The 17,872-nt window shown below is 40.0% G+C and overlaps 1 protein-coding gene across 3 annotated transcripts in view; it reads left to right on the plus strand.

The window, feature by feature from the left end:
* The window catches only part of LOC126379114 (uncharacterized), an 82,062-nt gene that overhangs the window by 39,000 nt on the left and 25,190 nt on the right, over nt 1–17,872 (plus strand). For 2 of the 3 annotated variants that reach the window (XM_050027721.1, XM_050027723.1), the window contains exons 2-6: nt 12,569–12,659; nt 13,457–13,783; nt 14,399–14,568; nt 15,852–16,008; nt 17,377–17,572. In XM_050027721.1, coding sequence (XP_049883678.1) covers nt 12,569–12,659; nt 13,457–13,783; nt 14,399–14,568; nt 15,852–16,008; nt 17,377–17,572 — 941 coding nt within the window. The remainder of the gene's footprint in view (nt 1–12,568; nt 12,660–13,456; nt 13,784–14,398; nt 14,569–15,851; nt 16,009–17,376; nt 17,573–17,872) is intronic. The other variant, XM_050027722.1, reaches the window with a different exon arrangement.

Raw genomic sequence — 17,872 nt, forward strand, 5'->3', positions numbered from 1 at the left:
AGTTCACACCAGTCAGATGTCATGTCGTCGACACGAACACACTGCCAGCGACCTCTTAAATAGGAATCAAACCAATCAATCACCAGTGGAGATATATTAAGAGACTCGAGGATACCTAGAAGCACGTCAAAGTCAACCGAGTTGAAGGCACTACTAAAATCAAGAAGAGTTAACAGAGTGAGCTGCCTGTGCTCCATGGCATGTCGGATGTCGTCAGTAACTTTGACCAATGCCGTGACAGTACTGTGGCCAGGACGAAACCCAGACTGAAACTGATTTAACAAATCATTTCTGACTAAAAAAGAACTCAGTTGACTATGGACTATGCTCTCTAGAGCTTTGGACAAAACGGGCAAAATGGAAATAGGACGGAATTGTGAGAAGGATGAAGGATTATAGGTTTTAGGAAGTGGAATGACGAGGGCCTTTTTCCAGACTGAGGGGAATGAGCATGTTGTCAGAGAATGCCCCAGAAGATGAGTGATGACTGGCAGCACTTCATCTATGATCAGACGTATCATCTGCAAACATATTTTATCATCCCCCACAGCATTGGAAGTGATAGAGAGGAGTGTCTTCTTAACATCACACATGGCAATAGAGTTGAAAGTGAAAGGAGCGCAATTGGGTTTAGAAGCGTCACGCAGATGCCGAAGTGTAGCTAATTTAACATCTTCCGCCATGCGTACCGGGGGAGAGGAAAAATGATTATTTAGTGCATTTAAGTCAACACTGTCAGCAACAGACTCTGTAGTCCTTCCGACACCCAGCGATCGTAAAAACTTCCAAACCTGGGTAGGATTGGAGTCCTGAATAGTGGAAAATATGTGACGTCTTTTAGCATCTCTACACAGCCTATTGCATCGATTCCGCAGCTTACGAAACACGTTAAAGTTACGGTCATTGGGACATCTTTTGTATCTGCGCCTCGCCTTATCACGCTGAACCATAAAGTCACGTATCTCCTGTGTCAACCACGGCGCAGGATGATGTTTCACTTTAACTCGTTTAACAGGCGCATGGATATCATAAAGCTCACATAAAATGGAGTTAAACTTCTCCACCTTGTCATCAATACTGGCACTGAGGAACACTGGGGACCAGTCCAAACACGCCGCATCCACCCGAAGCGCCTCAGAATCCACACCCTTAAAACTACGTAAGTAGAGGTATTTGGCCTTCGGTTTAGGGAGCCGAAGTTTGTAAGAAAGGAAAATAAGGTCGTGATAGGAGAAAGGGGCATCAAATTGCCCATGCGAAGCAACATTGGAAACATCAGAAACTATCATAAGATCAAGAAGTGACGGAGTACACCCAGGAGCGTGATGAGTAGAAGAAAGTGGTAAGATATTAAGGCCAACAGAGGAGACAACACTCTTGAGCATATCCGCTCGAGAATCTTTTTTGAGGAGACAGGTGTTGAAGTCTCCAAGAAGCAGAATATGATCATACTCCGGACACAACTCACCCAGCAGCACTTCAAACGATTGAAAATAGTCAATTCTGCATGACGGGCTATAAAAGACTCCTAAGAGTATTTTGGTATGTCGCACAATTACCTCTATAAAAAGGTACTCGGCAGAAGCACTATACTCATTAGGAGATTTTTTTAAAATTTTAAAAGGAATGTCAGCTCTGAGGTATATAGCTACACCGCCACATCCCCTACCGACTCTGTCATTTCTAATTAATTGGAATGAAGAGAGACTACACATAGTTGAAGGGAGTGAAGGTTTAAGAAATGTCTCAGAAACCATAATTGCGTCAATATCTTGGTTCGAGAAAGTGGAAAGAAGATCAGCATAGTGGCTAATGATGCTTTGTGCATTAATGTGAACAATGTTGAGGTTCGATTTAAAATTCGAGAAAGCTGCTGACAACTGTTCACACAAGGCGACGCTGTCATCAGTCGAATCACTACTGCTCGCACTATAATAATTATCATCGGAAGATGAACAAGAAAAATAACTATCACCTAAGTTGCATAAGTTATCCATAAAATATGTATAAATACAATATAATTTATAATTACAAATAACAATAAATAATATTTAAATAAATAAGCAGTTTCCTTGAAAAAACTCTGTCCGTTATACCAGGAGAAGAAATCTCTTTAAGCACATAAAAGCACTATGAAACCATGTCTAATATCTAATAAATCAGGCCAAGCGAAAGAAAAAAAAAAAAAAAAAAAGATAGTAAAAAAAGATAAATAAAAACAATAGAAAAACATAAAATTAAAATTACGGGCAATTCATGCAATAGTTGCAACAATAAAACGCACCGTAGGCCAAAGGTAGAAAATAAATTCTAACATTTACAAAACAGTAGCACAAACAAAACGCAGTAAACAAGTTTGACAGGGGGAAAAAAAAAAGAAATAATTGAACATCACATTGACAGGACAAAACTAGCACAAACAAAAACCAAGTTGTGAACGAAATTATAAGAAAAGTTGATGGGTATTTTCCAAAGTATAAATTATGTTGTAACTACATACTATGCTCATAAATTATAAAAGTTGCGATACCTTAGTTAATTAAATAAAACGTAAACAAGTAAAATAACAATAACCCGACAAAGTGAAGTTAACACTACGAAAAATACCTCAGGTGCACACTAAACAACATCACTTGCCAGTTTGCTTTTGAAGTCTTGCGGATGTAGTGCGAAGAACCTTGGAATGACTCTGGCTCACTGCCCTCTTCTTCTCAGGCTTAGTGGACTTCTTTGCTGATAAATCTGGCTGCTTCGGCGAGGAGGAAGGAAATTTATGTATATGAGCAGTTAGCTCAGACATACGCTCGAGTCTGCAACGAGTTTTATCAGGAAGCAATAGCATAATCTTCCCATCTGTAGTCCAGCAGTTTGCGACGCCGAAATGCTTCCTGGCCGCCATAAACACGTCATGTCTGGCCTTGGTGAGAAATTCCGAGATGGTGACACCAGTGCCCTTCAGTGATGTCTTGTTCTGCCATACCTCACTCCGCGTACGATAGTTGGAGAAGCGTACCAGCAGAGGCCGGGCATTAACACCACCCCTAGAACCCTTTCATATTATTTTTTCGTGAAAAATTGGGTTCCGACATGAAAAAGATTAAAAAGGAATTTTTCACGAAAAAATTAAAAACTTGAACTTTATATGAAAGTTCGCCACCAAACTTGGCACATTTTGATATTCACCCTTATTACGGTCCATTGTTTTTTAAATGTCTTTGTCAGAGGTTAGAGAGTAGTATATTCCTTGTTTGACAGTTTTTTCAATAAAAAATCAGCACGTAATGTTTTTTGCTTTCGATAATCATTTCATCTGTCTGCACTCTCAACACTGAACAACGCCATCTAAGTATATTGTTTATGGTGAGGACTTTTTGGCGGGAACGGAAACGGGACGGTTGCTTTCTTCATTGAATAATCTAAATAATCAATACAAAGTGGTGTTTTGTGGTTAATGATCGCATTAAGTTAGTCGGAAAACGTTCGCGACAGTGTTATTATATCGGAATTCAATAAACAAAGTATACCTATCTATTTTCGCTTCGTGCCAACAAGCCGCTTCATAACTCAAAAGTATATGCGGACTTTTGAGTTAATTCGTTTGGGGTTCGGAGTAGGAGAGTTTGCTTAGGTTTCATCATTCATCGTCATTACATTTCATCATTTCATTGTTCATCATCAAGAAAAAAAAATACATAAGACATGGCGGTATGGGCATAGTTCCCTTTGCCTTGCCCTTCGGGGAAAACCAAAACAAAAAAAAAGTTTATGGTGTAAGTAGCGTGGAACGTCCCTCCTTATCTGCTTAAAGGTTGGACAATAAAGTTCTTTTTACATAAGTTTTGCGCCTTATTCTGGGGAATGGCAGATCACTGACTACGTATTATTATACCACCTAATAGTAATGATAAAATGATAAGCCAATATCAAGTTTCGTTATTGTGACATTTTTGTAAAAATTAACTTTAAATGCGTCAAATATTTAAATTCGTTTTATCTAAAAGTATCGTATTTCAAGATAGTAATGAAAACGTATTATAATAATATTAGTTTACGCATTTTTATTTTATATTTATCAATCATTCGTTTCGGACATGGTCAGGGACGTAAACAAAAATAGTTGGTTCATCGTCATCTCCCTAGCGTAATCCCGCTTTTCACAGGGTCCGCTTACCTAACCTGAAGATTTGACAGGTCCGGTTTTTTACAGAAGCGACTGCCTGTCTGATCTTCCAATCCGCGAAGGATAAACCAGCCCAATATAGGTTACATCACACGCTTACAGAACGCATTTCGAACAAGTCGCTCCTGTAAAAAAACAGGAACTTTCAAATCTTCAGGTTATATAAGCGGTCTCTGTGAAAAACGGGATAATGCTAGGGCGATGATGATGACCATGGGGGTTAAGAGTGTAAGGTGCATTTGTTTTTTTTTTTTTTTGTAAAAAGGAGAAAATAAAAGGAGTAAATAGCCCTTTTATTTCTATATCCCACACAAATACTCTTTTCTGTCGAGACTTTTGTTCGCTCGCAGACCTACTATCTCCGTCGAGAATTACTTAGATAACATTGCAGTGGTCAGCCATGGGCCCGCCCATGCTGTCATAGCCCTGTTTGGAGAAAGTGTGACTTACTAACGTGTCACTGGCTGGAATCCCGGATCGGGCTTTAAACCACTGAATCCGACTTTTGTTTGTTGCGCCGCACGCGCGACAGCCCCCACACCATACTGCGCGCGCTGGCGGACCGGTGGGACTCACGGTTGCTGGCCCGATGGATACGACTGCACGCAGTCAAACAAATATAGTCTGCCGCCATCGGGGGTCCAACCGGCCTCGATTACTTATTTGTTACTAATACTAGATTTAAGTTTGTAATGTTACTAACAAATATGGATGTTTTTTTTTTATAAGTCCGAAATAAACTTTTATTATTATTATTATTGTAATAATAATAGATTATACATTATCTCTGGATATCTGCGTTCCGACAGACGATGGATTAATACGTGTTATTTTGCGTCGCAAGCACACCTCTAAGGAATTCACGTTATGGAAAAACCGCTTCGTGTTATGCAGATTGTCTCATCATAAATCCAAATAAGCATTCTCACATTTGAATACACAAGTCCTTCCTAAAATCTAGCGCCTTGCTAACGGAAATCTTGGTGAGGTGTGGATACTTAGTTCATCTTCCGATAGATGTATCTCTGTTGCCTGCACCTAGTGAATTTTTCGGGATCAATCCTGAAGCATAATATACGAGATCCCATTCGAGATTGACGGGATTGGGCGAATCTCATTGAGTTATACTTTTTGAAAATCTTGGTGAGGTGTGGATACTTAGTTCATCTTTCGATAGATGTACCTCTGTTGCCTGCACCTAGTGAATTTTTCGGGATTAATCCCAAAGCATAATATACGAGATCCCATTCGAGATTGACGGGATTGGGCGAATCTTATTGAGTTATACTTTTTGAAAATCTTGGTGAGGTGTGGATACTTAGTTCATCTTTCGATAGATGTACCTCTGTTGCCTGCACCTAGTGAATTTTTCGGGATTAATCCCAAAGCATAATATACGAGATCCCATTCGAGATTGACGGGATTGGGCGAATCTCATTGAGTTATACTTTTTGAAAATCTTGGTGAGGTGTGGATACTTAGTTCATCTTTCGATAGATGTACCTCTGTTGCCTGCACCTAGTGAATTTTTCGGGATCAATCCTGAAGCATAATAAATGACGGGATCCCATTCGAGATTGACGGGATTGGGCGAATCTCCGTGAGTTATACTTTTTGTTTTGATTATGCTGGTTTCCAAAGAGAACTTAATTATTTAGTTAGCAATATTGAAGAATAGATGTTTTCGTTTTATTTCAAAAGTATTTTGTTTTAATTAACCTCACTATCACAAACAAGCAGTTTTCATCGTTTTCAGCCATCCTAACTTTATATTTTTTTATGAACTAGACGAGGACCCGAAAATTCCGGGACGGGTAAATGATTTTTTATTATTTTTTTCTGACTTACCACTTTAAATTTTATTTAATTTTAATTCTATTAATTTATATAAACACTGGTGATAAAATTGTAACAACATCTTATTGTACTGTTTTCTGGCAAATAAACTATTCTATTCTAATTAAAGCACATAATAACGGGTTCTTACCGCGTTTAAATGGGGATATTAAACGCGGTAAGAACCCGTTATTATGTGCTTTAATTATGATAATAACCGCGTAAACTTAAAACAATGTATTCTATTCTATTCTGTCTACCCCAATTGGGCTATACTTAGTCGCGAGCTTACATTATGTTATTTAGTTAAAAAAAAAATACACCTGGCCGCCAATTTTCCACGCACCTGAAAATAAAAATTAAAAAATTATGCACGCGACAGATGCATTTTCACGCTTCAGTAGTTAGGGGGTGAGCAGTGAGCTTCACACGATTTCGTTAACAAATTAGCGATATTGTAGGGGTTGAACGTTAAATGGTATTGTTCAGTCAGGCTTGGGATTTGTCAATAGGGTAAGGCGGTGTATACATACATAAACTCACGCCTATTTCTCACCGGGGTAAGCAAAGACTGGACCATTTGCTTCGATCCTGGCACACTTCTCTTGCTTCCTCCACTGTCATGCATGCGCGCCGATTCAGAGTAGATCGTACTGAACCTTTTCTAACGACATCTCCAATTTGGTCTTACACACATAATAATGGCCCCGATTCCTGGAGACACCTCCTAATTTTACTTTAAGTTATACCTGTCATTTTCTTATCCGCCGAAAAGGAATGAGACGGACGATTGACAGCTCTTAATTTTAGAAAGAACGAGTAAATGAATGAATAACCCGGGGAATTAAAAATGTATCTCGCTGGTATTCAAACCGTTTGACGTGTGCTGTGAACATAATTCTGTCTGGTTATTGGCCAATGTAAAATTTTTAGACGGTTGTTTTAGATTTGTGCTTAAAATTGACGTGTGTTCCATGAATTTTATGCTTGTCGATTACCCCGTCCCTTTCCTTTTCGGCGGATAAGAAAATGACAGATATAACTTAAAATACAATTAGATGGTGTTTACAGGAATTAGCACCGATATGTAATGCAAAACTTCTTCTATGCTGTTCTAGGAGCAAATAAAAAACATAGAACACGTTCAGCTGCTTGTCTTCCCGGGCATGTCGTAAAATCCGACAGAGGGATTGTGTCTTCTAAATGACGGACTAATGTTATGGGCGATAGGCTGATCCCTTATCATCATAAGGTTCACCATATCCATCTTAGGACTTCGTATCAACAGTGGCTGCAAGTTGTCTTTGATTACTTGTGGCTCTGCCCACCCCATTAGGGATTACGGGCGTGAGTTTATGTATGTATGTATGTATGTTTGTGTTAAATAGAATACAAATATCTGACATACACTAAGATATTATTATTTCCCTCGTGCACTTATTAAGAAGTTATTATCCAATAATTAACTGCGGCGTATAATTATGTGATCGTTTACTAGAGCCATTCACCTCTCCTTTCACTAACGACTAGAGCTGCGACATTAGTCGACTTTTAGTCGGGGTTTAGACTTCTTCTATCGTGTGGGTTGTGAGGTGGAGTACCAACCTCATCAACCCTGGTGTCAGGGTTACTATTGAGCCGCTAAAGACCCCTGACGTGGATCATGTAACGACTACTTACTTACATCAGTAAGTAGAAACCGGGACCAACGGCTTAACGTGCCTTCCGAAGCACCGGTCATCTTACTTTTTGGACAATCAGGTGATCAGCCTGTAATGTCTTACCTACCTTTTTGTGATATGTCCCCACCGGGATTCGAACCCGGGACCTCCGGATCGTGAGCCCAACGCTACTCACTGGACCTCGGATACCGTTATATTTTTCCCCCACTGACGCCCTTTTGATCCCCTATTAATAAAGTAAACACAATAGTAATAAATTATGTGAGCGAGATTATAATCGATAAACGCGGTCGATACGGACTCGTGCGACACTAAGACTAAGACGCCGCGGGGACTGTGCGGGTGTGCGGGGCGACCCCGCCTCCGCGGCTCACCTCATGCCCCGATTGCCATGTCGACCTGTCGTCAACAGTACATGGGACTTAAACATAGCTGGCAAGGAGTGTAGTGTACAGTCATGAGCAATATAATGTACCCACTTTAGGACTCTGTCGCACTAACGATTTGACATTTAGTGAGATTTACAGTTCAATTTGTCAAAAAAGTTAATGTGACATGGTACCAAAGTGTAATAATCCTTCCTGACCGTATTCGGCCACAGCGACCCGACAACTAATGAGAGTGTCGTTCGTGTGCTCTCGTGTGACTGACATATCCGATCTTAGCATTAAATGTACGACCGCATTCAATGCACGTCAGCACTCCTCCTAAATAATTACCACAGAAACCAAAGTGTATACATATTATTGCTCGTTACCGAACTATTATACAGGGTGGCCCATAAGTTCACGTTGAAAATGAAACGGTACATATCCTTAGGCATAGTTATGAAGTTACATAAACATAACATAAATAGCCTATATACGTCCCAATGCTGGGCACAGGCCTCCTCTCAATCAACCGGAGTTATGAAGTTAAATAAAAGAATTATTAAGAAAGAGATAGCGACAAAATGATGATTTCTGAAGTAAGGTAGAAAATCTAGAAAAAGGTACAAAATGGGTCATATCTCCTAAACCGTAATAATCGCTGAACATACATGGGGGTGTTTCTGGTAGCTAATGAGCCCCTCTATCTAATTTTTCATTTTGAACCTGAATTTCTGGGCCACCCTGTATAGCTCTGCCCACCCCTTCGGGGATTCAGGCGTGGTGCTATGTTATGCTATTATTATCACGTGAAATCGTAAATCACATTATTATTGTAAATATTCTTAAAACTTGGTAACTTTGTGAAATGATTTATTGATTGATAGGTATTATTTCTGCGATAAAGAGTTATAAATAGCATAATTGTATTGCTTCAATAAATCCAAGGGAACTTTAAGTAGTGAACTGTTGTTCCTTTTTATTTACACACACACTCATACATACACATACCTAAGCGTAGATGTAGGTACTTAAAAAAACTCGAAATCTAAGAAAGAGGCTGGAAGGGGCCTGGCGCGCATTTTGTATGAGAACCGCTGTCGCCGGTTCAACCCCACTCTCTTTTACTGCTACTCCTGCAAACAGATAACTACGATAGCTCTTGCATAAACAGCCTGTATACGTCCCACTGCTGGGCACAGGCCTCTCCTCAATCAACCGAAGGGCGTATGGAGCATACTCCACCACGCTGCTCCAATGCGGGTTGGTGGAGCTGTTTTTACGGCTCATAGCCGGGACAAACGACTTAACGTGCCCTCCGAAGCACAATCATCTTACTTTTTCGGACAATCAGGTGTTTCAAGCCTGAAAAGTCCTTACCAAACAAAGGACAGCCTCACAAAGTGATTTCGACAATGTCCCCATCGGGAATCGAACCCGGAGCTCCAGATCGTGAGCCTAACGCTCTAACCACTAGACCATGGAGGCTGTTACGATAGCTCTACTTACTTACACTTACTGGCAATGTATATTTTATTTGACAGGCTGCAATTTTATCTATTTTTTTTATTTTATTTATAAAAAATAGTCGGCATAACTATCACCGACTATCGGCGCGACTCTAGTCGGAATAATCTCCGAAGATTTCAGTGTCATTGGCAGTTGTTTTTGCCGTCGATTTATCTTGACGTGACGTAATGGATTTATTAAAAAAAAATGTCTGTAATAGATGCGCAGTGTCTCTTTCCCAGACACGCAGCGTCGGCGGTATTTAAACTTAAGATTACGTTATACATTGTTTATGGTTTACGCAGTTCTTGGTGCTGATTCCTGTACACGCCATCTAAAATTTTAAGTTCTCTCTCTACTTAAGAGCTGCGCTCTTGTCGGTGGAGTAACCGCCATTCCTCTCTTCTTCCCGCCAAAACCTTCACCTCCCGACACGACACGACCTGCACCTTCTCTTTTATTTGTTTCATAAATATTATCCTAGGTCTACCCCTTCCTCTCTTCCCTTCAATTTTTCCTTCTATAATGTTTGTTATAAATGAATCGTGTCGTATCAGGTGGCCAATCATATTTCCTCTCCGGTTCTCTATAGTCTTCAATATGGTTCTCTTTTCTTCAACTCTTTCCAGCACTTTTTCATTTGACACCATTTCAGTCCAGCTTATACCCTCCATCCTTCGTCAACACCACATCTCAAACGCTTCCAACCTCTCTCTGTCTCTCTGTGTCATAGTCCACGTTTCACTTCCATAGAGTGCAATGCTCCAAATATATGATTTAATAAACCGATTTAAAGTAATGGTAGTAGTAGTAGTGATTTTAAGTTATACCTGTCATTTTCTTTTCCGCTGAAAAAGAAAGGGACGGGTAATCGACACGCATATTTATAGAACACACGTCAATTTAAGGCAGACATTTAAAAATCCCTTCCAAAATTTAATATTGGCCAAAAACCCGACGGTATTAAGTTGACAGCACACATCAAACTGGTTGCACATGAGCGAGATGTCTAGTTTATTCGTTCATTTTACAATCATTGTCAATCTTCTGTCTCTTTCCTTATCGGTGGATAAGAAAATGACAGGTATATTGAAAATAAAATTAGGCTGTGTATGCAGCAATCGGAGCCATTATCATAATTAAAACACATAATACCGGGTTCCTCTCTCTCTTAATTTAAGAGCTGCGCTCTTGTCTGTGGAGTAATCGTCATTCCTCTCTTCTTCCCGCCAAATCCTTCACCTCCTGATACGACACGACCTGCACCTTCTCTTTTATTTGTTTCATTCATTGCGCATTGTTTGTTCATTGTTCATACCGCGTTAAAATCAGGGATATGAGACTCCCGATATTTCAACACTGTTGCAAGTGCACTGATCACATAACCCTGATTTTAACGCGGTAAAAACCCGGTATTATGTGTTTTAATTGAGATTACATTGACTCGCAATTGATAGTGGCACGTAAAGTTTCCATACACCTGTGTAATCTTTACATGTCACTACATACATAAATAAACTCACGCCTATTTCTTACCATTAGATATATACGTTTTGTTGTTGTTATTATGAATGCAGTGTGTACCTGTAATTGGAGCACATATACAAAAACTAATTTAAGACTTGCATTTTATAACTTTACAATATGTGTACTGTTGGTATACCTATCTAAATAAATACATAACATAACATAAACTGCCTTTAAACGTCCCACTGCTGGGCACAGGCCTCCCCTTAATCAACCGGAGGGGGTATGGAGCATACTCCACAACGCTGCTCCAATGCGGGTTGGTGTAGGTGTTTTTACGGCTAATAGCCGGGACCAATGGCTTAACGTGCCCTCCGAAGCACGGAATCATCTTACTTTTTCGGACAATCAGGTGATTCAAACCTGAAAAGTCCTTACCAAACAAAGGACAGTCTCACAAAGTGATTTCGACAATGTCCCCATCGGGAATCGAACCCGGACCTCCAGATTGTTTGCCTAACGCTCTAACCACTAGACCACGGAGGCTAAATAAATAAATAAACAAATTAAAAAAACCGTAAAGTCAACTTATTATCATTTGGCATAATCCTGATATCACCCGCACCAATCATCATTCTAAGTTTTCTTAAAATTCCACCAGAGGCATGGAATATTTGTTGTGAAATTAAAAGTGATTACGAATTGTTTGCTTATGATTTACTAGCTTTACGATGCGACCGTAATTTCATCTGCGTGGATATTTAACATTCTAACGCATAGTCTGCATCGTAACTGCAAACTAACAGCTGCAACAGCATAGAATGCGGTTTAATGCAGATTAATCTGCCTTACTAATATAGGTTCGCGCGATCCACCTCAAACCACAGCGTCACTCACCATCAGGGAGGTTGAAATGGCCACATCGAAGCAATTCATCTAAGAAAGCAATATTGCTATTTGACATTTGTTTGCATTGCGCACTTACTTTTATATGCGGAAATGTCAAATTGCAATATTGCTTTCTTAGATGAATTGCTTCGATGTGGCCATTTTGACCCCTTTGGAATTAGCACCATTATCATTTCTTAGACAGTATTACCTTACCACCCATGTGAGACAGACGTGCTGTTGAAAGTAGCATCGAAGACCAATGTTGTCATTTGATAATTCAAATTCAAAAATATCTTTATTCAGTAGGTAACATGGTTACACTTTAAATCGTCATTTTTTACATTACGAACGTCTCATCCGCCTAAAACTACTGCAGCTTCTCACAACCTGTATAGCCGGGGAAAAGAAGCTGCAAGAAAAACCTCGGCACAGGGCCCTAGACGTTCTTTAAAAAAAAGCATAAAATATTGTTATACAATTGAGTAATTTAGCTGCCTAATATCAGTTCTCAGACAGTTAATCCCATGCATTCATATCTATATGATACCCATGAGACTACCTACCATTACCATTGTAAGACACCGCAGACAGTTTTTTTTTTTATTATTATTAATGTTGCCATATTCTTGTTACAGGTCCGGGCCTGATAGACGAGCTTGAGGCGTTCATGGCCCCCGTCGGCGAAGGCTGTTACTCCACGCAGCCTATCGACGCACGCCGACTTGGGTACGTCCACCTTTTCATTCGCCTTATCATCAAACTCGCTCGGGTTCGAATCCCGTGAGGACATATCACAAAAGTCACTTTGGTTAGGACATTGCAGGCTGATCACCTGATTGTCCGAAATAAGATGATCCGAGTTTCGGAGGGCACATTAAGCAGGTAAGTAATTATGTAGTCGTTATAATTATGTGCTTTGTCAGGAGCCTTTGGGAGCTCAAAAGTAACCCTGACACCAGGGTTGATGAGGTGGTCGTACACCTCACTATTGAAGAAGAATCCCATTTTGGTAGATTTATTATTCAAAATAGGACAATGCATATATTATGCATCACTTTTTTGCAGCAGAAAAATCAATCAGTTGTTTTTTGTTGGGTTGGTTGGGTTGTCGGTTATCGACCGCGCAATCCACACGAGAAAAAAGATAAGATAAAAGAAAACACAAACAGGGGGGTTAAAATGGCTATATCGAAGCAATTCATCTAAGAAAGCAATATTGCAATTTGACATTTGCGCATATAAAATTAAGTGCGCAATGCAAACAACTGTCAAATAGCAATATTGCTTTCTTAAATGAATTGCTTCGATGTGGCCATTTTAACCTCCCAGTACAACAAAACCACTATTAACAATTTATTAACGTCATTTTTTACAAAATTTTTGCTTCTGCTTTTCTGGGAGCAAATTAAAAAAAACAGGCTTAGATTTTTGACCAAAAACAAAGAACATGATTACTTCGGGTTTTAAATTTAAAGCAAAACCATTTTTAACTGATGCTAACCCTTCCACATCTTATTTTCCAGGGGCCATCAACTGCCAGAAAGTCCACCAGACTCCGGATCAGAGAATCCCTACAGCCCTTCAGAGCAGGTGCCTCACGCGATTGCAGTCTCCCAAACCGTCTTGGGATCAGATTACATGCTGGTCCATGACCACATTCCTACCCATGAGATCCTCCAGCAAAATGGAGATTATATCTACGAGGAGTTGAAGTCAGATAGCATAGACCATGAGGTGCTGAGGAGTAACCTTAATGATGTAGTAGTTCTGCCACAGGATCCCAATATTGTTGAGTTGGGGATCAGGACTGTAAGGCATGATTTGTCTATGGAGCCTATGTACCAGAATCGGTAAGTCTTTTTGTATTGTTTTGTTTTACTTTTCTCGGAAGGGAATCCTTCAAAAGAGAATTCTTTTGGACAATTGTTGCGGGTGATATGCTGATCCCTTATCACCGTAAGTTTCCTGTTATCCATCTTTGGACTTCGTATCAATAGTAGCTGCAATTTGTCTTCGATTACTAGCGGCTCTGTCTACAGCAGGTATTATATGCGCGAGTTGATGTATGAGGGAGATAGCACTGCTACAATTATTGAGGATGTTTTAAGGAAAAGCCAGGACAAGAATAAGTCGACGAATATACAGGGTGTTAGTGACATCGTAACGAATACTGACGGGGATATTCAGACCATGATTCTGAGTTGATATCAAGTGGAATTTCCTGTCGGAAAATTCATGAAAATTTTAGTGTGTGACGGAAAATTCCACTTGATATTAACTCAGAATCATGGTCTGAATCATTCTTCAAAGTTTTCGTTACGATGTCACTAACATCCTGTATACAAGCTGAAGTGGTAAGTGAGGATCTTAGTAAGTGGAGTTCCGTGGTTTCCGCCTTACCCCAACAGGAAATATGCTTTATTATGTATGTATGTTTGTCCTAACCTTAAATATCATCCTTTCAGGTACAACCAAATGCGGGTGGATATGCCAGAGCTGGAGCAAGGCATAATTAACCCTCAACTGGTGGCGTTAGGCCACGAAACCCTTACTCCCGTCTACACCAACCTGCAGGAACCCAGCAGCAAGAAGAGGAAGCACTCCCAGGACGTGTCACAAGTCAAATGTGAACCTGGTATGTATACGTAAGACCACGACTATCCCATTGGGGGGTAGTCAGAGGTACCATGATAGCTTGTAGCCGTGTTTTTTCTTAAGAGTAGAGTAGTTGATGGTAGGGCTGGCAGAGGAAGACCTAGAAGGACTTACATTGACCAAATTGGAGATTTCCTTAGAAAAGGTTTAGTACGATCTACTCTGAACCGGCGTGCGTGTATGAAGCGATTGATGAATGTGGAGGAAGCAAGAGAAGTGTGTCAGGATCTAAGCAAATGGAATTCTCGTCTCTGCTTACCCCGGTGGGAAATAGGCGTGAGTTTATGTATGTATGTTTTTCTTATTAAGAGTTATTTCAATAAGTACAGAGTAATCTACATTTCCGAATGAATTGGCTTCGGTTTTGATAATCATGTGATTTTCAATGCCTGTCATTGAAAAGCGTGCTTTGATTGGGTTTGATTCGGTTTCCGCTATTATTGATTTTTACATACATAACTAAAGACCGTAATTCCTAATAGGGTTGGCAGAGCCACAATTAATAAAAACAACTGATTTTGATTTCAAAAATGTCTTCCAACTGGTTGATGTTTCTACTCCAAATTAGTGTATGGCATCCACAGTAGAACACTATTTTAGGTACCTAATAACTTCACGATTGGAATGGAATTTTCTTCTATCGTGTGGGTTTGAGGTGACCAAGCTCATCAACCCTGGTGTCAAGGTTACTATTGAGCCGCTAAAGACCCCTGACATGGCTCATGTAACGAATACGTTCTTACATCAGTAAATCGTAACCGAAATCCGAAGCACGGATCAAATTACTTTCGGACAATCGGGTGATCAGCCTGTAATGTCCTAACGAAACCAGGGCTCACAAAGTGATTTTGTGATATGTCCCCATCGGGATTCGAACCCGAGACTCACGCCCCGCTTATGCTGAGTGAGGTTCATTTTTTTATTGTCATTTTAAAAACGTTTAAAAATCTGCTGGCTTTATACTTTTTATGTATATATATTATGACAAAAAATCGAAATTCTTTACTGCACAATCACACATGAAAAGAACAGTATACAAGTAGGACAGAAGACTTACAATAGACGTCGTTATTGCTATTATTATTATAAGCTCACGACTACATCCCAATTGGGGTAGTCAGAGGTACATCCATCACAAAATGAACTACCCACACCTCACCGAGGTTTCTGTTACTGTTTCTGTGTTGTGTTTTGTTTGTCTTGTTTCTCTAAAAAGCTAAATAGAAAACAAACGATTTCCACTTTATCCATCTTTCCCCACAGCAGCGCTGTCCCCAGAGTGCGTTGTTCAGCCCCGTCCCGCGCCCCCCTCTGTAGATGGGTCAGAAGCTGGTGATGACGCGCCGCTGCAATGCATCCGGTTCCAGCCCTTCCAGCAGCCCTTCTGGCAGACGCTGTATGACTGCAACTTGAAGCCCACGTGAGTATCAGCAAGATATTCACTTATGAGTAAAATAAACTTACCAGCAAGGTAGTTACTTATCAGCAAGATATTCACTTATGAGTAAGATAAACACTTACCAGCAAGATAGTCACTTATGAGTAAGATAAACACTTACTAGCAAGATAGTCACTTATGAGTAAGATAAACACTTACCAGCAAGGTAGTCACTTATCAGTAAGATATTCACTTATGAGTGAGATAAACACTAACCAGCAAAATATTCACTTATGAGTAAGATAAACACTTACCAGCAAGATAGTCACTTAAGAGTAAGATAAACACTTACCAGCAAGGTAGTCACTTATCAGTAAGATATTCACTTATGAGTGAGATAAACACTAACCAGCAAAATATTCACTTATGAGTAAGATAAACACTTACCAGCAAGATAGTCACTTATGAGTAAGATAAACACTTACTAGCAAGATAGTCACTTATGAGTAAGATAAACACTTACCAGCAAGGTAGTCACTTATGAGTGAGATAAACACTAACCAGCAAGATATTCACTTATGAGTAAGATAAACACTTACCAGCAACTAGCAAGGTAGTCACTTATCAGCAACATATTCACTTATGAGTAAGATAAACACTTACCAGCAAGATAGTCACTTATCAGCAAGATGTTCACTTATCAGCAAGATAGTCACTTATCAGCAAGATAGTCACTTATAAGCAAGATGGTCACTTATAAGCAAGATAGTCACTTAGCAGCAAGATAGTCACTTAGCAGCAAGATTTGACCAATTTTGTACTTTTCCAGAGCAAAATATTCACTTATGAGTAAGATAAACACTTACCAGCAAGATAGTCACTTAAGAGTAAGATAAACACTTACCAGCAAGGTAGTCACTTATCAGTAAGATATTCACTTATGAGTGAGATAAACACTAACCAGCAAAATATTCACTTATGAGTAAGATAAACACTTACCAGCAAGATAGTCACTTATGAGTAAGATAAACACTTACTAGCAAGATAGTCACTTATGAGTAAGATAAACACTTACCAGCAACTAGCAAGGTAGTCACTTATCAGCAACATATTCACTTATGAGTAAGATAAACACTTACCAGCAAGATAGTCACTTATCAGCAAGATGTTCACTTATCAGCAAGATAGTCACTTATCAGCAAGATAGTCACTTATAAGCAAGATGGTCACTTATAAGCAAGATAGTCACTTAGCAGCAAGATAGTCACTTAGCAGCAAGATTTGACCAATTTTGTACTTTTCCAGAATTTTTATTTTCGAACCTCAACCTTTGGGCCACCTATATATTAGATACAGCTATTTCAAAGTAGCAGGTGGTCCAACGGCTACGAAACTTTGTCCAACCCACAGGCCAGCGCCTTCGTACGTGGTGGGCGCAGACAAGGGCTTCAACTACTCCCAGATCGACGAAGCGTTCGTCTGCCAGAAGAAGAACCATTTCCAAGTCACCTGCCAGATACAGACACAGACGGACCCTCACTACGTCAAGACCGCTGATGGGTTCAAGAAGATCAACAACTTCTGTCTGCACTTCTATGGTGTTAAGGTGAGATCGGCATCTGCAGTCTCTAGTATTGGAGCATTGGGCTCACTACCCTCTTCTTCTTATCGTGTGGGTTCTGAGGTGGAATACCATCAACCCTGATTACTCACTTACATCAGTAAATAGTAACCGGGACCAACGGCTTAACGTGCCTTCCAAAGCACGGATCATCTTACTTTCGGACAATCAGGTGATCAGCCTGTAATGTCCTAACCAAACTGGGGATCACAAAGTGATTTTTGAAATATGTCCTCACCGAGATTCCAACCCGGGGCCTCCGGATCGTGAGTCCAACGCTCAACC

The sequence above is a fragment of the Pectinophora gossypiella genome, chromosome 28, assembly GCF_024362695.1.
Source record: "Pectinophora gossypiella chromosome 28, ilPecGoss1.1, whole genome shotgun sequence".
NCBI lineage: Eukaryota > Metazoa > Arthropoda > Insecta > Lepidoptera > Gelechiidae > Pectinophora > Pectinophora gossypiella.